General features: G+C 39.1%; 1 protein-coding gene across 3 annotated transcripts in view; it reads left to right on the forward strand.

The window, feature by feature from the left end:
* The window catches only part of Astn2 (astrotactin 2), a 1,028,198-nt gene that overhangs the window by 841,007 nt on the left and 164,512 nt on the right, over positions 1-22,679 (forward strand). For all 3 annotated transcript variants that reach the window (XM_021160104.2, XM_029476271.2, XM_021160105.2), the window contains 2 exons: positions 3,738-3,871; positions 5,433-5,581. In XM_021160104.2, the coding sequence (XP_021015763.1) occupies positions 3,738-3,871; positions 5,433-5,581 (283 nt within the window). The remainder of the gene's footprint in view (positions 1-3,737; positions 3,872-5,432; positions 5,582-22,679) is intronic.

A 22,679-nucleotide genomic window follows, 5' to 3' on the forward strand; every position in this document is an offset into this window, starting at 1 on the left:
AGTTTGTAAACATGTGAGGTTACTAAAATGGTCCTCATAAGTTTTCCTCCAAGATTATTGTCTTCACCAGACTCAGGTATTTAGCTACATTTTCATTATCAGGCATGACTTCCTTGTGGTTGAGCTGGCCATAAGTTCAATTACAGAACTATTAGTTTTCACCAAGATCTGCATGTCACTACTGCACTATGAAAATTATGGTATCATACTGGTTATTGATATGATTCATAGGCATTATAGCTGGGTAAGACTATTGCTTGTTTTTTTTCTTTGGTAGCTCCTTTGTGTTTTCTCAGGACCTAGTCCTCAGAGAGGAGTCTTTCAGGTCAGATCCAGTTTGGTTCTGTGTCCAAAATGCATGGTTTTTGAAGCAATAGGGACCTCCACTTCAATTCTAGGAGACAACTAGAGGCAACAGCAATAGCCTATTATGTTAGGGGAGTTTATTATATACAAACCTGACCAACAACTCAAAAGTGGTATTCTCATGTCCAAAAGCGTTGTCAGCATGGATGGTAAAATTCTGTCTGTTCTATATATGTATTCATATACAATTTTAATTCGTGTATAATTTTGATTAGGTAGATAGCGATTTGTTATGACTTTTCCAGCCATTATTACTGTTGTTTTACCTTTCTCCTACTTATGTATTTATCTCCCCCTCCCTAGTTGAATCCTCTCACACATTCTTCCAATCTCCTCTTCAGTTACTTCTATCCTGTAATCCCCTCTGGTCCCTTTTTACTTTCCTGGCTTCTGCCATTACTCTGGGTTGCATACTCACATCCACAGACTTGGAGATGAGATTCCTAGATGAAACAGAAGATGTGCTGACTGTCTTTCTGGTCTGGATTGCCTCACTCAATATGATCTTTTCTAGTTATATTGATTTATGTACAAAATTCAAAATTCTATTTTCTTCTAATGCTGAATAGTATTCCATTGTGTCTATGTACCACATTTTGGTTATTCATCCATCAGTTGATGGATTCAGGTCATTTCCATTTCAAAGATGTTGTTAATAGAGTTTCAGTAAACAGGGTGGAACAAGTATCTGTGGTGTAGGATGCCAAGTCCTTTGGGCGTACAGTAAGGAGTGGTAAACTTGGGTCACATGGTACATTTATTTTTAGCCTTTTGAGTGCTTTGCTCACTGATCTTCAGAATGGCTGGACCATTTTGCAATTCCACCAACAGCGAGAATGATGGTTTCCTTCTTTTCATCCTCTACAGCCTTTGTTGTTAGATAATGTGCTAACCTTTTTATATTATGGCTGAAGTAAGAGAAAATCTCACGGTTATTTTGATTTTCATTTCCCTAATTGCTAGAAATGAAGAACTTATCCCCCCCGTTATTTCTTAATCATTTTTCCTTTTTCTTTTCTTTTTGAGTGTGTGTGTGTGTGTGGTCACCACAACATGAGGTACTATATTGAAGGGTTGCTGCATTAGGAAGGTATTCAAATGTTCTGGACTGTTTTTGAATAATGAAGAATGTAAAAAAAAAAAAAACAGTGACATCAGAGCCATTAGGCATATGTGGTGATAGGTAATGTGCACAATCCAGTTGTAAAGCATAGAGAAAGTAACATAAAAGGAAAAGAAATACTCATGGCTGGCCCAGCATAAAGAAGCCAAAGATCAACATTTTCTGGAATTTTTGAGTTTTAAAGAACTGAGTACTACATTCTCATTCTCCAAAGCTATGAAATGTCAATGTAAAGGGAGTGACTTAACCAGGGCATTTTCTTAAGCACCATATCCATATTGCTAGCATCCTCCATACCAAAACAAACCTAAAGGAGAAGAAGACAATACTGTACAGATTTGAGCCTGTTATCCATTGGGTGCAGGAAACTCCTTTCAAGTTCTCTTTTCCATCTGGTATTAATGATCAATTTCAAGTGAACATTCATTTGTTCAGTAAATACTAAGATCACACAAGGTTCTAGGAGAATCCTCCTGGAAGACTGTGGGTCCTTTGATTCTAGTAGCAATTAGGATTAGAATTTGATGGGTAAGATAGGTACAGAGATGTGGTGGTAGGAGTGACTAGTGTCATGGTGTCTGAAAGAACATGATCAGTCTCAGATTTAAGGGAAAGTCTTATTTTTTTCTTCATTTATTTGTTTATTTTTAACTAATTTTCTTTTTGAAACAGAATCTCACTTTATACCCAAGTTGCAGTTAGGCTTACTATGTAGCTTAGGTAGTTATTCAACTTGATGATTCTCCTGTCTAGGTCTCTTGGAAACTGGGATTATAAGCATGTTTTACCACTCCTGGCTTTGTCTTTTTTTTTTTTTAAATTGGGTATTTATTTCATTTACATTCCAATGCTATCCCAAAAGTCCCCCACACGCTCCCCTACCCACTCCCCCACCCACCCACTCCCACTTCTTGGCCCTGTCGTTCCCCTGTACTGAGGCATATAAAGTTTGCACGACCAATGATGGGCCTCTCTTTCCAAAGATGGCCGACTAGGCCATTTTCTGATTCATATGCAGCTAGAGACATGAGCTCCAGAGGGGTACTGGTTAGTTCATATTGTTGTTCCACTTATAGGATTGCAGTTCCCTTTAGCTCCTTGGGTATTTTCTCTAGCTCCTCCATTGGGGGCCCTGTGATCTATCCAATAGCTGACTGTGAGCATCCACTTCTGTGTTTGCTAGGCCCCGGCATAGTCTCACAAGAGACAGCTGTATCTGGGTCCTTTCAGCAAAATCTTGCCAGTGTATGCAATGGTGTCAGCATTTGGAAGCTGATTATGGGAAACCTATTAAGTTGGAATTCAATGAAAATGCATAATTTCAGGCCTAAAAAAGGATACCTTTTTAAAAGACAATGAGAAACATTAGTAGTAAGTATATTAGTAACCAAAACAAAGATTAACAGACCAAGACCATCACAGAAAAACTACCTACTGACTAGGATTATCAATGAATGTCTTTTTTTTTTTTTTTTGGTAACATGCTATTCTTTTAAAGTATTGTTGACATTGTTAGCACACTACAAAGGTGGTATTAATTGTGACAGAATCCACCACAATGTTGAAATGTTTTCTTTATGGTCCTATGCAGAGTTGGTGTGTTGCTTCCTAATTGAATAAACAGGAATTGACTTCTAGGGACGTGGATATCAGTGGAATGATAATGTATACTGAAGGTCCTAAAACTTGTATAAGCTGAGTTTAGAAAGTAGTATAGGAACTTAGGTACGGAGCTTAGACTTAGTCCTCAGTACTGTGGGTATTTTCATATTTTTAAACAGTGTGATGAGGTAGTTAGATGCGGTGTCTCTAGTAGGACAAGGCACATGGGCCAGGCATCAGTTGAGATTGGTTTTGTGTAATATAATGTATCCACAGATTGGAGTTAGTGATTTGCTCCTACCTCTGTTACTTACTGCCTATGAATTCTTACTTTTTTGTGTGCTCTAGTTCTCTATGTATAAAATGAGAATAATAGTAATATCTCTAATGTGGGACTATTGTAAAGAAAAGCTATGTTAATAGGTGGAGTGCTAGGGACAAGAGAAATTACCAATGATGCTATTAGCATATGCCTCAATAATTATTCTGAAAGCTGGGAAATGACTATTTGAAGATGTGAAATCCCCCCCCCAAAAAAAAAACCCCACAGAATTTAAGTAGGCAGTCTACTACAAATTTGGGTAAAAAAAAATCATATCCATCAATTTAACTTTATTGTCAGTCATCCATTCTGTCATTCTCTCAGGCCTTCAAGAATGCACTGATGAGTTCTTACTGGTGTTCTGGTAAAGGAGATGTGATTGATGACTGGTGCAGGTGTGACCTCAGTGCCTTTGATGCCAGTGGGCTTCCAAATTGTAGCCCCCTTCCACAGCCGGTGTAAGTATGTATGGCCCCTCTTCCTTTGCCTAATCCTTTCTCTTGGCTCACATTCTTGTGTTGTCAGATAAAGCTATGATTCTGTTGGGTGCTCAGGGTGCCTACCCAGATCATTAAAATCTCAGGTGCTTTTCCTTTGGGAAAAAATGTGTTCTTGCAATATAGAGATGTGACACATGAATTTACTTTGCAGTACATGATGTTTAAAAATGATGACTTCTGATTCATTTCCCCTACTGTGGTTATCCATTCACCACTTGTCTGCTAAGCAAATAACTTGCTTTGCCAATGTCTACTTTGAATACTGCAGCTACTGAGATAAAGTATAGGACCTCTCTTATTTTATTCATTATTTTCAGTCAATCATTCTATTCACTTTCTGGCTGTCAGTTACTGGATAAGAACATACCAATGATCAAGACAGAGACAATTTACAGTTTTACAAGGCTGGTAGTGAGGTAGGAAAGACATATGGCAAAAGTAAAGAAGTCACAGTTTAAAGTTAAATTAAAAACTAAAGCAAAGCAAAGTTGTTCATGGAAAGACTCATGGGCATGCTTACATAGAAGAGTGGGTAATAAAGAAAACATCATGAAAGGGATCTATAAGGAGACATAATCTAGGTAACACGTACTAAGAATCACAGTTTACAGAGGTGGGACAGCCTATTAGTGGTACCTGGCACAGGGAATTTATTTGAGGAAGCAAAGGAAGGTCATCTTGTTTGGAGAAGTGTGGTTAAAAAGAAGTGCTGTAAAGGGAAATAGTCAGGGGCTAGGGTTGGCAGCCAGAGTCTCATAAAACACCTCTGTAGGAAGAGAAAACCCACACTATGAAGTTATCCTTGTAGACATAGTATGGTTTAGTGAGTTAAAAGAAAGAATAGGGACCTATGGTAAACAAAGTTACCATGATGATTTTTGTTGTGTTTTGTTATTTGAACTTGTGCAAATTTTTTCCCATTGGGAACCTTACTTTTCCTACTTACACTTCCTACTAAATGAGGGAGTTGTACATTATTTTCTCCAAAAGACCAGTTCAGTAATAACCTTTAACAATTCTCATTGTTACTGCTTTAGAGAAGGATTTATTACAAAAGTCCCTCCCTTTTTTTTTGAGAGAGTATTAAGTACCAATTTGTAGAAAGTTGGGGATATTAAAAGTTGACTAATCTATTCAGGAACTAAAGGCACTGCCAGTAAGACTAAAAGCAACTGTGTTTAGTCCCTGACAATTTATTGTTGACAGTATGTAAAATGAAATACTATTGAAAATGTAGCATAAATAAATCAAATGCTAACCATGTTTTCACTGAACACACACTGAGCATAGGCTAAATTGTTTATATTATTGTATTGCTTTTAACAAGAAAGCTTTTTCTATCTATGATTTGTGGATGAAGAAACAGAAGCCTTGAAATCTAAAGTAGTTTATTTGAGACCATGCAAAAGTTGTGGTAACAGGTGAAATCATGAGTTAAACCTAGGCTAAAACTGTAGGTCTTTAGGGCCCTGGATGATACAAGACAGCAAATGAACAAGCTTCTTTGTCATCCCGTTAGGTTACGACTTTCTCCAACAGTGGAGCCTTCCAGCACTGTGGTTTCCCTGGAGTGGGTAGATGTTCAGCCAGCCATTGGAACCAAAGTCTCTGACTACATTCTGCAGCACAAGAAAGTGGATGAATACACAGACACTGACCTATACACAGGTAAGTACTTTCCCATCTTGTGGGGAAAGTATGACAGAAGATGAACCCAGATCCTCTAATGTCTTTATGGACTTGGTGTGACTTGTCTTGAGAAGGCACTGAGAAGTTTTGTTGTGGTTTTGAATAAATAACAGTAACACACTGTTGTTGGAAAGAGCTCCTCTGATATGGGCAGTCACTGTCTTGTGTTATTGGAATACTACTCTTTCTAAAAAGGACTGGACCTTCCTCCATGTGAGAAAGATCAATGGATCTTGGGTTTGAAACATTTATACATAAATAGGCTACTCTAGGAATGAGAATATTCACACAATTTCCTTTCCTGAGATGCAATGAGGTATGGTTTTCATAAACTGATGTTAGATAAATGAGGACTAGAAATGATTCACGCATCCAGGAGCTTTGAGGGATGTGGTTTTTAAGGAAGCTCCATTCAGTTGTCACTGAGAAATTAACTCTGTGTTTTCCTATATCCCTGATACTGCAAAAGAGATTTGAACTCTACATCTATGCTCTGCACTCTGTTGTGAATTTTAGGCAGCCATAATTCTTTCCCAATCAGAAAATTGATTGGGTGTTGGCTTTCCGTGCCACACACTGACCTATGTACACTGTTCAGCATCTTCCTGAACAGCTCCAAATTTAAAGGGATTGTTGTCTTGTGTTTGTATCACAGATCATAAAACTGAGACTAACCCAAGGCTATCCATCTCGTGTCATCTCCACAAGACCATAGAACTAAACCAGGACTGAAATACTACAGTTTTAAAAAGTATAAATTTTTGGTTATTCAGTAACATTAAAAAGAAATCATAGAAATGATAAATATTTCTTAAATCAAGGTTAATTCTAGGTTATATACTATAAAATCTGAGTCTGATATTCAAATATTTGTTGGATGAATAGATAACAAATAAAACCACTTAATTGTTTCAATTTTGTTTTGGTTTTTCTTCCTGACTTTTTTATTCTTCTTGGTCTATATAATTTTCTCTCTGAACTATTTTTGCTTTAATTCCTCTGAAGCTAGGAAGAATATGATAGACATAGTCAGGCTTGGGCTGTCAATGACAGGAGAAAACTCATTGGTTGGAACTGAGTAGTTTATGTTTTATCAGTTGTCTATTGGGGGACCTTAGGGACTATTTTTTTTCATTTTTTAATTGGTTATATTATTTATTTACATTTCAGATATTATCCCAATTCCCCTCCACAAACTCCCATCCTCTTCCCTCCACCCTGCCTCTATGAGGGTGCTCTCCTACCCGTCCACCCATTCCTGCCTCAACACCCTAGCATTTCCCTACCCTGGGTTATCAAGCCTCTACAGGACCAAGGGGCTCCCCTCCCAGTGATACCCAATGATAAGGCAGTCCTCTGCTACATATCCAGCTGGAGCCATGGGTCTGCCAATGTGTTCTCTTTGGTTGGTGGTTTGGTCCCTGAGAGCTTTGGAGGGGAGGTCTGCTTGGTTGATATTGTTCTTCCTATGGGGGTATAAATCCCTTCAGCTCCTTCAGTCCTTGCCCTAACCTCCATTGGGGTCCCCAAGCTCAGTCCAATGTTTGGCTGCATACATCCACATCTGTATTGGTTAGGCTCTGGCAGAGGCTCTCAGGGGTCAGCTATACCAGGCTCCAGTTAGTAGCATCCTTTCTTGGCATCAGCAATAGTGTCTGGGTTTGGTGTCTGCAGATGGGATGGATCCCTAGGTGGGGCAGTCTCTGGATGGCCTTTCCTTCAGTCTTGCTCCGCAAAAGGAAATGCAGGGACAAAGGTGGAACAGAGACATTGGGGACTTTATATCTATGTTCCTAATGAAATTTGAGTTGCATTATCTTTTTATATAATTTTCCCCTTTTTCTAAAAGTACCATCAGTTTTTATTTTATGCACATCAAAATTATTTTTTAGATCATTTACATTTAATGTGAAATGTATGGCTAGATTTTAGCTTATCATCTTGATAATTGTTTTCTTTTATCTTAGTGATTATTTTATGTTTACCACTTTTTGCCTATCGTCCATGATTCAGAATATTTTTTTGACTTACTTAGTGAAACTCTTTTGAGTCTTGTTATAAGTTTACAATTATCAATATTTTACATTTTAATATTTATAAATTTTGAGAATTTCATTCATGAGTACTATATTTATATCATTTCTACCTGATACCCTGTCAAATTACTGGTGTCTTCCCTACTCTTTCTTTTTTTTTTTTATTAGTTATTTTCCTCATTTACATTTCCAATGCTATACCAAAAGTCCCCCATACCCTCCTCCCCACCCCCCTACCCACCCACTCCCACTTTTTGGCCCTGGCGTTCCCCTGTACTGGGGTATATAAAGTTTGCAAGTCCAATGGGCCTCTCTTTCCAGTGATGGCTGACTAGGCCATCTTTTGATACATATGCAGCTAGAGACATGAGCTCTGGGAGGTACTGGGTAGTTCATATTGTTGTTCCACCTATAGGGTTGCAGATCCCTTTAGCTCCTTGGTGACTTTCTCTGGCTCCTCCATTGGGGGCCCTGTGATCCATCCAATAGCTGACTGTGAGCATCCACTTATGTGTTTGCTAGGCTCCGGTATAGTCTCACAAGAGACAGCTATATCTGGGTCCTTTCAGCAAAATCTTGCTAGTGTATGCAATGGTTTCAGCATTTGGAGGCTGATTATGGGATGGATCCCTGGATATGGCAGTCTCTAGATGGTCCATCCTTTTGCCTCAGCTCAAAACTTTGTCTCTGAAACTCTTTCCATTGGTGTTTTGTTCCCAATTTTAAGAAGGGGCAAAGTATCCACACTTTGGTCTTCATTCTTCTTGAGTTTCATGTGTTTTGCAAATTGTAACTTATATCTTGGGTACTCTAAGTTTCTGGGCTAATATCCACTTATTAGTGAGTACATATCATTTGAGTTCCATTGTGATTGGGTTACCTCACTCAGGATAATGCCCTCCAGATCCAACCATTTGCCTAGGAATTTCATAAATTCATTTGTTTTAATAGCTGAGTAATACTCCATTTTGTAAATGTACCACAGTTTTTGTATCCATTCTTCTGTTGAGGGGCATCTGGGTTCTTTCCAGCTTCTGGCTATTATAAATAAGGCTTCTATGAACATAGTGGAGCATGTTTCTTTCTTACTAGTTGGAACATTTTCTGGATATATGCCCAGGAGAGGTATTGCGGGATCCTCCAGTAGTACCATGTCCAATTTTCTGAGAAACCACCAGACTGATTCCCAGAGTGGTTGTACAAGCTTGCAAACCCACCAACAGTGGAGGAGTGTTCTCTTTCTCCACATCCACACCAGCATCTGCTGTTACCTGAATTTTTGATCTTAGCCATTCTGACTGGTGTGAGATGGAATCTCAGGGTTGTTTTGATTTGCATTTCCCTGATGATTAAGGATGCTGAACATTTTTTCAGGTGTTTCTCAGCCATTCAGTATTCCTCAGGTGAGAATTCTTTGTTTAGCTCTGAGCCCCATTTTTTAATGGGGTTATTTGATTTTCTGGAGTCCACCTTCTTGAGTTCTTTATATATATTGGATATTAGTCCTCTATCTGATTTAAGATAGGGAAAGATCCTTTCCCAATCTGTTGGTGGCCTTTTTGTCTTATTGACGGTGTCTTTTGCCTTACAGAAGATTTGCAGTTTCATGAGGTCTCATTTGTTGATTCTCAATCTTACAGCACAAGCCATTGCTGTTCTACTCAGGAATTTTTCCCCTGTGCCAATATCTTCGAGGCTTTCCCCCACTTTCTCCTCTATAAGTTTCAGTGTCTCTGGTTTTATGTGGAGCTCTTTGATCCACTTAGATTTGACCTTAGTACAAGGAGATAGAAATGGATCAATTCACATTCTGCTACGTGATAACCACCAGTTGTGCCAGCACCATTTGTTGAAAATGCTGTCTTTTTTCCACTGGATGGTTTTAGCTCCCTTGTCCAAGATCAAGTGACCATAGGTGTGTAGGTTCATTTCTGGGTCTTCAATTCTATTCCATTGGTCTACTTTTCTGTTGTTATACCAGCACCATGCTGTTTTTATCACAATTGCTCTGTAGTAAAATTTTAGGTCAGGCATGGTGATTCCACCAGAGGTTCTTTTATCCTTGAGAAGAGTTTTTGCTATCCTAGGTTTTTTGTTATTCCAGATGAATCTGCTGATTGCCCTTTCAAATTCGTTGAAGAATTGAGTTGGAATTTTAATGGGGATTGCATTGAATTTGTAGATTGCTTTTGGCAAGATAGACATTTTTACAATGTTGATCCTGCCAATCCATGAGCATGGGAGATCTTTCCATCTTCTAAGATCTTCTTTAATTTCTTTCTTCAGAGACTTGAAGTTCTTATCATAGAGATCTTTCACTTCCTTATTTTGAGTCACGCCAAGGTATTTTATATTATTTGTGACTATTGAGAAGGGTGTTGTTTCCCTAATTTCTTTCTCAGCCTGTTTATCCTTTGTGTAGAGAAAGGCCATTGACTTGTTTGAGTTAATTTTATATCCAGATACTTCATTGAAGCTGTTTATCAGGCTTAGGAGTTCTCTGGTGGAATTTTTAGGGTCACTTTTATATACTATCATATCATCTGTAAAAAGTGATATTTTGACTTCTTCCTTTCCAATTTGTATCTCCTTGATCTCCTTTTGTTGTCTAATTGCTATGGCTAGGACTTCAAGTATAATGTTTAATAGGTAGGGCAAGAGTGGACAGCCTTGTCTAGTCCCTGATTTTAATGGGATTGCTTCCAGCTTCTCACCATTTACTTTGATGTTGGCTACTGGTTTGTTGTGGATTGCTTTTATCATGTTTAGGTATGAGCCTTGAATTCCTGATCTTTCCAAGACTTTTATCATGAATGGGTGTTGGATTTTGTCAAATGCTTTCTCAGCATCTAATGAGATGATCATGTGGTTTTTGTCTTTGAGTTTGTATATATACTGGATTACGTTGATGGATTTCCGTATATTGAACCATCCTTGCATCCGTGGGATGAAACCTACTTGGTCAGGATGGATAAATGTTTTGATGTGTTCTTGGATTCGGTTAGCAAGAACTTTATTGAGGATTTTTGCATCGCTATTTATAAGGGAAATTGGTCTGAAGTTCTCTATCTTTGTTGGGTCTTTTTGTGGTTTAGGTATCAGAGTAATTGTGGCTTCATAGAATGAGTTGGGTAGAGTGCCTTCCGTTTCTATTTTGTGGAATAGTTTGTGAAGAACTGGAATTAGGTATTCTTTGAAGGTCTGATAGAACTGTGCACTAAACCCATCTGGTCCTGGGCTTTTTTTTGGTTGGGAGACTATTAATGACTGCTTCTATTTCTTTAGGGGATATAGGACTGTTTAGATCATTAACCTGATCTTGATTTAGCTTTGGTACCTGGTATCTGTCTAGAAACTTGTCCATTTCATACAGGTTTTCCAGTTTTGTTGAGTATAGCCTTTTGTAGAATGATCTGATGGTGTTTTGGATGTCTTCCGGATCTGTTGTTATGTCTCCTTTTTCATTTCTGATTTTGTTAATTAGGATGCTTTCCCTGTGCCCTCTAGTGAGTCTGGCTAAGGGTTTATCTATCTTGTTGATTTTTTCAAAGAACCAGCTCCTTGATTGGTTGATTCTTTGAATAGTTCTTCTTGTTTCCACTTGGTTGATTTCACCCCTGAGTTTGATTATTTCTTGCTGTCTACTCCTCTTGGGTGAATTTGCTTCCTTTCGTTCTAGAGCTTTTAGGTGTGTTGTCAAGCTGCTAATGTGTGCTCTCTCTAGTTTCTTTTTGGAGGCACTCAGAGCTATGAGTTTTCCTCTTAGGAATGCTTTCGTTGTGTCCCATAATTTTGGGTATGTTGTGGCTTCATCTTCATTAAACTCCAAAAAGTCCTTAATTTCTTTCTTTATTCCTTCCTTGACCAAGTTATCATTGAGAAGAGTGTTGTTCAGTTTCCACGTGAATGTTGGCTTTCTATTAGTTATTTTGTTATTGAAGATCAGCCTTAGTCCATGGTGATCTGATAGGATGCATGGGACAATTTCAATATTTTTTTATATGTTGAGGCTTGTTTTGTGACCAATTATGTGGTCAGTTTTGGAGAAGGTACCATGGGGTGCTGAGAAGAAGGTATATCCCTTTGTTTTAGGATAAAATGTTCTGTAGATATCTGTTAAGTCCATTTGTTTCATCACTTCTGTTAGTTTCACTGTGTCCCTGTTTAGTTTCTGTTTCCATGATCTGTCCATTGGTGAAAGTGGTGTGTTGAAGTCTCCCACTATTATTGTGTGTGTTGCAATGTGTGCTTTGAGCTTTACTAGAGTTTCTTTAATGAATGTGGCTGCCCTTGTATTTGGAGCATATATATTCAGAATTGAGAGTTCCTCTTGGAGGATTTTACCTTTGATGAGTATGAAGTGCCCCTCCTTGTCTTTTTTTGATTATTTTGGGTTGGAAGTAGATTTTGTTAGATATTAAAATGGCTACTCCAGCTTGTTTCTTAATACCATTTGCTTGGAAAATTGTTTTCCATCCTTTCATTCTGAGGTAGTGTCTATCTTTTTCTCTGAGATGAGTTTCCTGTAAGCAGCAAAATGTTGGGTCTTGTTTGTGTAGCCAGTTTATTAGTCTATGTCTTTTTATTTGGGAGTTGAGTCCATTGATATTAAGAGATTTTAAGGAAAAGTAATTGTTGCTTCCTGTTATTTTTGTTGTTAAAGTTGGCATTCTGTTCTTGTGGCTGTCTTCTTTTAGATTTTTTGAGGGATTACCTACTTGTTTTTTCTAGGGCGTGGTTCCCGTCCTTGTATTGTTTTTTTCCTGTTATTATCCTTTGAAGGGCTGGATTCGTGGAGAGATAATGTGTGAATTTGGTTTTGTCGTGGAATACTTTGGTTTCTCCATCTATGGTAATTGAGAGTTTGGCTGGGTATAGTAGCCTGGGCTGGAATTTGTGTTCTCTTAGTGTCTGTATAACATCTGTCCAGGCTCTTCTGGCTTTCATAGTCTCTGGTGAAAAATCTGGTGTAATTCTGATAGGCTTGCCTTTATATGTTACTTGACCTTTTTCCCTTTCTGCTTTTAGTATTCTATCTTTATTTAGTGCACTTGTTTTTCTGATTATTATGTGTCGGGAGGAATTTCTTTTCTGGTCCAGTCTATTTGGAGTTCTGTAGGCTTCTTGTATGTTCATGGGCATCTCTTTCTTTAGATTTGGGAAGTTTTCTTCAATAATTTTGTTGAAGATGTTTGCTGGTCCTTTGAGTTGAAAATCTTTATTCTCATCCACTCCTATTATCTGTAGGTTTGGTCTTCTCATTGTGTCCTGGATTTCCTGGATGTTTTGAGTTAGGATCTTTTTGCATTTTCCATTTTCTTTGATTGTTGTGCCGATGTTCTGTATGGAATCTTCTGCACCTGAGATTCTCTCTTCCATCTCTTGTATTCTGTTGCTTATGCTCGCATCTATGGTTCCAGATTTCTTTCCTAGGGTTTCTATCTCCAGTGTTGCCTCACTTTGGGTTTTCTTTATTGTGTCTACTTCCCTTTTTAGGTCTTGGATGGTTTTATTCAATTCCATCACCTGTTTGGTTGTGTTTTCCTGCAATTCTTTAAGGGATTTTTGTTTTTCCTCTTTAATGTCTTCTACTTGTTTAGCAGTGTTCTCCTGTATTCCTTTAAGTGAGTTATTTAAGTCCTTCTTGATGTCCTCTACTATCATCATGAGATATGCTTTTAAATCCAGGTCTAGCTTTTCAGGTGTGTTGGGGTGCCCTGGTCTGGGCGAAGTGAGAGTGCTGGGTTCTGATGATGGTGAGTGGTCCTGGTTTCTGTTAATAAGATTCTTACGTTTACCTTTCGCCATCTGGTGATCTCTGGAGTTAGTTGTTATAGTTGTCTCTGTTTAGAGATTGTTCCTCTGGTGATTTTGTTCCCCTCTATGAGCAGACCTGGGATACTAGCTCTCTCCTCTGAGTTTCAGTGGTCAGAGCAGTCTCTGCAGTCAAGGTCTCCTCTTTCAGGGAAGATGCACAGTTATCTGGTGTTTGGACCTCCTCCTGGCCGAAGATGAAAGCCCAAAACAGGATCTTTCCCAGAAGCTGTGTTGCTTTGGCCTGTCACAGAAGCCGTTGTTTCAGTAGTCCACACTCTCACCTGTGTAGAATACTTTCCACGGAGTCCCAGAACCAAGGTGGCTCCCGGGGAACCTGAGGCAGAAGCCTCTCTGGCCGGGCGGACACCTGTGCTCTGACCAGGAAGGTGGCCGGTTGTCTGGAGCCTCAGAGGCTCTGTCACCCCAGCATTTCTATAATAAAACTCTTAAACCACAGAGTCCCTGCTCTGCTTCATGAAGGCCCGCTGTGCACTCTGGTCAGTGTTGGGAACTTCTTCCCTATTCCCTCTTTCCTGAAACCCTGGGGCTTTAGCAAAGTAGTTGGGGGGGGGGTCCCCGGTTGGGGGCTGCCCCTTTTCCACCCCTGCCACGTGGCTCAGGCATGCTCTCACCTGGGGCCCTGTGGAAAATCGTCTGGCAGCTCTCCCGGCATCTGCCTACCCAAAGCAGAGGAACTCTGTCCAGACGTTAGGCACCTTTTCCTTTCCCCTTCTTCCCCAGGTCCCCCGGGCCCCCCCTTTATTTGGTTCCCAACACCTCATAATTTTATGACAACTCATTCTTTAATAATTCTTGTCTTTGTGTCTCTTTCTCACTCTCTCATCCCCACTTTCTTATACACACACAGGCTGCTGAGTCCCATTTAATATGGTTTATATGTATATGCATTTAGGAATAAATGCTTAGGGTTGGGCATCTGTCAGGTGGATTTTCCCTATTGAAAATTGATTTCCCTTCTACTAGGAGCCTTTAAGTGGCTGTAGGTTTTCATCAAGACATGGAGCAATGTGCGATTTCTTCCATCCACACTGTAATATTAAATGACGTTGCCAGTGTTTAGGAGATCCCTCCCATGGTTCCCATTTTACTTTGCTGGTTTCTGTAGGAGACAATTTTGTTAACATTTCCTGAATGTAGCTCACTATCAGTTATAGGAAATCATTATTTTATACTGAGCATCTTGGTTCTCTGGCTCTTATACTCTTTCCACTTCTTTTATAATGTTCTATGAGCCTCAGGTGTAGGGAGTAGATTATAGATGTATGGTTTGGAGGTGAGACCCCACAGTCAATGGTTTTCTCCATTGTTACTGCTTATGTATTTCTGGGATGGTATTCAGCTGCTGAAAAAAATGAGACTTCTGTGATGGATGATAAGAGCTACATTTATCTGTGGCTATAAGAAGAATTGTATAAAATGAAGTAGGAAATTATAAAGGCTTATTAAAGTGGCAGGAATAGGCTCTCCTCGAGGGCCCATGACTTCACTAGACTAGCTAGATTAACAGTTCAGCACATGCATTCCCTCCTACTGAATGGTTCTTAAGTCCGTTTAGGTAACAATTGGTTCCTCCTGAGATATAAGCACCAGCATTACACTTTTGGTTCTATCTTGCTGTACTGATTTCTGGTGTGGTCCACAGGTTTTACACTTGGATAGGAGTTTTAATTGCTTTTCTCCCTATGAATTTTACATACCAACATTGGATACCATAAGAGTTTGTCTTCAGAGAGAAGGCTTCCTTGGTCAAGTCAAAATTGAGTCCTCCAAGCCCTGTGTCTGAAGTGTGAGGTGTCTTCAAAAGATAAGGTCATACCATTGAAATCTGGTGAGTAACCAAGAGCACTGGGGATAACCTGTAATATCTTGCAAGTCTCTTGAAGTTTTTCTGAGAAACTAAACAAAAGCAGGTTTCCCATGCCTGCTACTGGAATTTTGCTAAGTGGTCTGTGGCTTTGGGAAAAATCACTATTACCCCAAGTAGCATAACGTCATTTAAATAATTTTATGTATTCACATATACTTACATATTAATTATATATTTATTTTTAAGTGAACATGAAATAAATTGTTTTCTTTTGGCTATTTTTACTCAACCTTAGTGTTTGTATCTTCTTTTCTCTGTACCTCAGTGTTGCCTTCTCTGCCCGCTCCTCAGACAAATCCCACCATTCCCCTCTCTGGAGCCTCCTCCCTTGGTTCCCATTTTACTTTTCTGGTTTCTGTAGCTTCTCCAGGTTATATAAACACAAATAAAGATCTGAGTTAGAATCCAGAAATAAGGGAGAACATGTAATGTTAGTATTTTCTGGGCCTAGATTACCTCACTCAGTATAATATGGTGTGATTACTTTCTTTTACCTGCCAGTTTCCTGATTTCATGTCTCTTCAAAGCTGAGAAGTGCAAAAATTTGTATATGTAACACTTTTCATTATACATTCCTCTGTTGAAGGACATGTAGGCTGTTTCCATTTTCTGTCTATTGTCAATAAAGCTATGATGAAAATAGCTGAACAAGTTATCTGTGCGGTGGGATGTTGCTGTGTTTTGGTCAGATGCAAAAGAATTGTAAAGTTGAGTCATGTAGTATATTTATTTTTAGCTTTGTGAAAATGCTCCACACTGACTTCCAGCATGGCTGGGCCAGTTTGCAGTCCCACCAACAGTGAAGGACTGGTCTCCTTTTTCCATATCCTCCCCAAACTTTGTTTTTAGTTGTTTTCTTGATTATAGTTATTCTATGATGAGATCTCAAAGTATTGTTAATTTGCTTTTCTATAACTGCTAAAGATGTTGAACACATTTTTACAGTGTCTACTGGTTCACATCAGTCAGTAATGTATTCATTCTAATTTTGTCTTAGATGCTATCATTGTTGGCTGTGGACATCAATGTTGACAAATTTATTTCCCCAGACTTTAAAGATGCTCTTCATTTGTTTTCTTTGCCTTATTCCACGGGAGAAATAAACCATATCTCTTAGGCTGGTTGCTCTGTATTCTCATGATAATTTTCTCTGGCAGATTCTAAGATTCTCTTTATTACTCATTTTGAACAACTTTAGTTTTTCTCTTGTCTGGCACTTATTGACCTTTCCAAGATCTATGGGTATATAATTCTATCTCCTAGAGGAAACAAGTTGGCTATTACTTTGTCAAATAGGTTTCTTCTCTCCTCATATTTCTTCTTCGGTAACTCCAATTCCATGTGCATGTAGCAACTTCAAGGTATTACTCGTTACTGATGGTTATTTTATATTTAAATTTTTTTTCTTTGTTTGCTTAATTTAGATGATTTCTCATACTTCTTCTAGTACCTTCTGTAAAGTCTAATCTGTTTTTAATTCTATCTAGTGATTTTTTTTTTGCCTTAGATTACCACTTCATTTCTTGGAAATTATGTTTGGATATATCAGTATCCTTCTTGTTGACTTACTTTGTTCTATAGAGACAGACATTCCCGATGAAGTCATACATGGTTTGAAATTTTGATCTTGTTCATCCTCCTGGGACGCTGTTCCAGGCATGCTTTGCCATGCATAGCTCTTACTTAATGGTTTTACATTTAGTTGTTTATGTGATGGTGTGTATACACTGTGGTGTGTATATATAGATGCCAGAGGTCAGTTTGTTGTAGTTGGCTCTTTCCTTTTACTATATGAGTTCTAGAGATAAACTAAGGCTATCAAGCTTGTGGTGAGTGCCACTGAACCACATTACCAGCATAATATTCTGTTTTACACATGGAATTTAATTACAATAACTTTAAATTTCCTCTTTGCTAATTCTAATATCTGTATCCATTCTGGGTTGGATTTATTGATTCATTTTTTTTACCTCATTAAAAATTTCATTTCTCTTGCTTCCTTTTGTGTACTTGATAGTGTTTTCGTGTGTGTGTGTGTGTCTCTGTGTGTGTTCACAGTACAACATTTTAGAAGCAGTTCTTTTCTTCCATTATGGAGTCTGAAATTGGATTGCCAAACTCTAAGACCTCAGCCCTGTTGGTTCCTGGATATGTTCAAATTCCTAATAATAATAATTTGAATTCTGTTTTAGGAGACCGGTAAGCTAGTGAGAAGTTTCTTGTGTGTATGTGAGGATGTATAGTTATTCTTGTGGAAATCAAAGGCTGATATCATAGTGCCATCTGCAAGTACACCTCTATTTTATTTTACTTTTTTGTGATAGTGTCTCTCACAGAAGCTAAAACTCAATATGTCAGCCAGATTGTTCGGCCAGCAAGCCCTTTGGACTCTTCTATCTCCATATTGTGGTTCCATGACTGCTGGTGATCTTAATGCAGGAAGGCAGGGCCTCATGGCTGCATAGCAAGCACCTTTCCCATTGATTGAGCTTTCTAGCCCCAGGGAGTAGTTTATTTGGCCCAGTAGGTAAGGGGACTTGCATTCAACCTTGAGGGTCTAAGTATAATTTCTGTTCACCTTGGGCTGGTCGTTAAGCTCCTATGACAAAATATGAGAATATAGGATATAAAATATGACCGTATATGACAAAATACTCCGAAAAAAAAGAAAGAATGGAAAACAAAACAAAACACAAACTTGTGTGGAGGAAAGATATATTTTGTCCTCACATTTCAGAGGTTGTGGTTCCATGTCAGTTGGCTCTGTAGCTTTGGGTCTGACTGGGGTGAGGTAGGAGGAGAGTGTGAGAGAGGAATGTGCTTACTTCATGCTACCCACAAAAGGGGAGGTAGGGAGAAAGCATGAGGGAGGGGTGAGGAGGAAATGAGGTCACGAGTTTTCAAAGTCTTAATTCTAGAGAATTGCTTCCTCCAAGCCTTCTCACCTCCTAGATTCCACCTCCTTTTAATAACACCGATGATGACCCATCACTGAATCAATACAGGTATTCGGGCAGAGACCCCAGGATCTATTCACCTCTCAAGATCTGGATCCAGTAGCTGAGGACTGTGTCCTTAACACAGAAAATTTAGTTGTTGGCACTGCACTTCAAATTGAAACCATAATACCTCTGAAAAATGAATTTGGCTCAAATTTGAATCTTTTAGCTTAGTTACATGAATTTTATCCTGAAGAACATAAGCCCAGTGAAGGAATAGGAATTTGCAAAAGCTGTCTTTTGCTTCTCCAAATTTATCTACTTCTCCCTGAAATAGCTAGTATGTGTCACCATGTTTTCTAGGTCTCAGTTTCCTCATCTAAGCTATTTTAGAACCAAATATGGTACAGTTATTGGGACATAGGAACTATGTAAGCTCAATTGTTTCTTTCTTATTTCCATGATTAGAGTGGGGAGAGGAATCAGGATTGGGGGATGGAAGGTAAGAGAAACATGAATAAGAAAAACAAAGTAGAGAGTTGTTTTGGAAAGAGAATTCATCACAGTTGGTCAGAGGCTTCCAGAATAGGAAATCCTAGACTTTCACCTTTGATCTTTAAATTTTGATAGCATCCAAGTTCATTGCTGAGATTATTTGTTCAGAAGGCCATGTGTGTGCAATGCAGATACAAGTGCATACTAATATCTTTCTCGATCTCACTCCCTTGTGCTCATGGAAACATATCCTTTATGGCTGCCATGTGCTTCACACTCCTCTGAGCTATTGAAATGCACATGCTTTTTGCTGCATCCTATCCATACTCCCTTAGGTTGGGTGACCTCTTTGTTTCCTTCAGAGAAACCATTGGCTATGGGTCTCAGGACTCCTTTAGAAACACTGAGCATAAGTAGTCTTCTGTTCCAGTTGTTTTGAGCAGAATGAGGCTTGTTTTGTGGGGTGGCTAAATTCCCCACACACTAATCTGTCATCAGTATTAAAAACAGACGTCTGGTTCTCCCACGTGGCCTCATCAGAGAAATTGGCATGGGCTTCAGCCTCTCAGGCCGGGAAGACATGTGTGGAGTGGGGGAATAAGAAGTGGCGCTGAAGCCCAAGCCAACTTAACAATTCCAAACCCCCTCTCTGACCTACGCACTCAGAGGAGAGGGACTTGGGCAGAGATTATACACATCAGCAGTTAGTTGTAGACTCACAGTTGAGACCTAGAACGTTTCTTTTCTTCACTAGTGCCTCTCTAAATTCCAAGAGCCAGTGTTATATCTGTTATAGTTTTCTGGGATCGAGACAAATCCTGGAGGCAAATGGAAATACAAGACATTTGTATAGCTAAACAGGATAGAAACTAGCTACCAGATAGCCATGGTAGCTTCTGATCTTTAAGTCCCATCAGGATTGTCATTTCTTTGTCATGCGTATATCAGCTGCTGAGAATCCCAAGAGTTTGGAGTAGGATCACCTTAAGCATGGAGTCACCCCTTCTTTGGTGTAAGGATCAAGGAAGTGAGAATAGAAGGGAACAGGCTCACCAGGCTCACTGGCCATTATCGTTTCCTACTTCCCAGTGTGCTAATAGTCCTACCACATATTTTTCTTCAGGCATCTGCTGCTCACTTGATGGATTCTCTTTTAATCTTTAAAAAAATAGAAGCTTCTGTCTTTCCTCATGGGACTCCTAGCTTCAGCTCATTTGATTCAGGGCTGGAAGGCCAGCTGACTCTTTTGGCTCTTGGAAAGGCTGCAGGCCCTTTCTGTTTGCCCCCACCCTGCCTCAAAAAAGGCAGCGACATCTGGAGCTGGTCAGTGCCCCTTTATGTGCTGGCATCTGGGAGTCTGCTGGGCCTCTCCCCAGTAGATTGGTACCAGGCATTGGGTTTATCTCTTGCCAACTCTCAAGTCCTTTCTGATTCTGCTTTTCTCTTTCCTTTCCTTTCTATTTATCTCTTTTCTTCTTTTTTGGGGTGTGTGTCTCATCTTGATTTCTAACTCTTCTTTTTAACTTTCTCCCCAAGTCCCTATGCTTCCTCTATCTATTTATTTGTTTGCTCCTCCAACCTGACTTCAATATGAATGGTTCATCTTGACCCAGGTACGGGTAAAGAACTTGTGAGCTGTGAGAAGTCACCTCAGTCTATTCTCAGATCTAACTAGATCTTCAGTCCCTCCTTGGATGATGCCCCATCCTCAGTTGAAAAGTTCTCTTCTCTCTACCTCTCCACAGTATAAACCCACCAATCCATCTTAGACCTTAGAGTAAAGACCTTCTCATGTGAGAAGAGCATTTAGGAAAATGCTGTTCCAGTAGCAGAGAGGTATGTCTGGTAGCTCTGATGCAGCAGTTACCCAAGTTATTTATGACATTTTCTAGAAGCAACCTAGCATTCCTTAAACCATAAGGGATTTGCCTCAGCCATGTTTGTTGCTGAGAAAGCTAAAGGGACTATCATCATCCTGGTGTCTGCTTGCTCCCAGCCAGCTTGAGGGAAATAATGTCCCTAGAATTAGAACTCCACCCCTTCAGCTAAAAGGGAACAGGGGTAGGCGTGGTGAGGGTGGCAAGTGAATATGTTCGGCAGGGTGAGGTACAAAATAGCATGACTACAAACATCTGGAACTAATATTAGGGTCTCAGTAATGTTTCTGTCACTCCATCTGCTTTTTTGAATGAGATATTTCTGAAGCCAAGAGCCTTCCAAATGAAAAGGTATTTATATATCTTAGAGAGTCTAAATTCTGTCCATTTCCCTATGCTACCAAGCCTTCCTACCTTCCGATCACAATTCTTTACAAGTCAAAAAAATTCTCTCATTCATCTCATTACCATGATGGAACTCTTTCTGATATAGTTGCTTTATTGTGTACAGAACATAATAGCAACACAGAATGATTCCTCTCCCCAATGAGCTTATTGTCTACTAGAAGAGAGAAATGATTTAGAGAGAAACATCAATGGCAGCAAGATGGGTGATGAGAAAATGTATTAGTATAAGATATAAAAGGGGGGGTTCTGACTCAATACAGTGGGATTTCTAAAATGTACGCAGATGAAGTGAGGCAATTATTTGATATTCTAGTCCCAGTAATTAGTCACCAGGATCAAGTCATTGTAATAAGACTTCCAGCCCCCATGGTGATCACCCACAATCTTTTCAGGTCCACCTTCCTCGTGCCATCTGTTGCCATTCTTATCCTTAGTGCCATCTGCCCATTGCAGAGAAAAAATAAAAGTTATATTTCTCTGTGTCATCACCAATATCTCCCTCGAGGACAAGTATGAATTATCCCAGGATGACACCCACCTTTCATACAAAAGACCTTTTCAAGGCTAAATACATCCCTTCTGTCTAAGATGCTCAGATATCCTCTAAAAACGAAAGACATACACATTCCCAACTTTATCTTCCTGCTTCAACTAAAACTAGTTCTAAAAATACTGAAGGTCTTGGTTTTGAACTTTCTCTTCATGTTCATGTCAACATAAGAGATGAGTTCATGGTCCTTGTAGAAGGCTTATTTTAAAAGAACTAAGTCTTTTGTTTCTTTGACCCCCTCATTTTTCAGTGAACTTTCCTTCATTCTTTCTCAGCCAGCTACTTCTAAAACACATTAAAGACTGTCCCCACAGGATAGTGTTCCATCAAAATCATTAGTTTCCATACTATAGTCGTTGATCATAGTTTGTCAGCCTATTTGTAGATCTCTAACTCCTAGCATATCTGCCTTTTAACTCATCAGCACTTGCCTTATCTTCATAAAATTATTTTGTCCCTCTATCAGTCACACTTTTAAAGGTCATTTCCCTATCCATGGTAAAGTCCATGTTGTATCTTTTAACTACTCTTTTCAGCAAGAAGCTGAGGTCTCTCACCATCCTTTCCTTGATTGCCCTGTAAGTGTTCTTCTTCTGTGATATGCCAACATTACAAGGAAAGCTCAGAGTCTAGGAATGGGTGCTTATATATCATTAACCACCAACTTCAACTGACCTCTGTGTACTCCTGGTTAATCTTTCCAGGTTGCTCCTGCCCACTTACTTTCACCATCATACTTAAATGCAGCACATTCATCCTTCAGTCACAGAAGATATAATAGTGGGATGTAGTCTATTCACCTCCATAACAGTTTCAATTATAGATATTGTGATATGTGTCCTTCCTTCTCCTTCTTCATGTATAATAGGTGGTATCCTTTACATTTAATTATTCTTCTGATAGTTTCCTTATATCTTCATTAATCCTTAGGAAGTAACACACACACACACACACACACACACACACACACACACACACACACACATACACTTTCTCCCCATATCCTATATTTCCTTTCTATTTTTAGCACACTAGTTTCACCATTACATAATTGTGTGAATAAGCCT

This window comes from Mus caroli, unplaced genomic scaffold (genome assembly GCF_978045245.1).
Source record: "Mus caroli unplaced genomic scaffold, Mus_caroli_1 scaffold_6, whole genome shotgun sequence".
Taxonomy (NCBI): domain Eukaryota; kingdom Metazoa; phylum Chordata; class Mammalia; order Rodentia; family Muridae; genus Mus; species Mus caroli.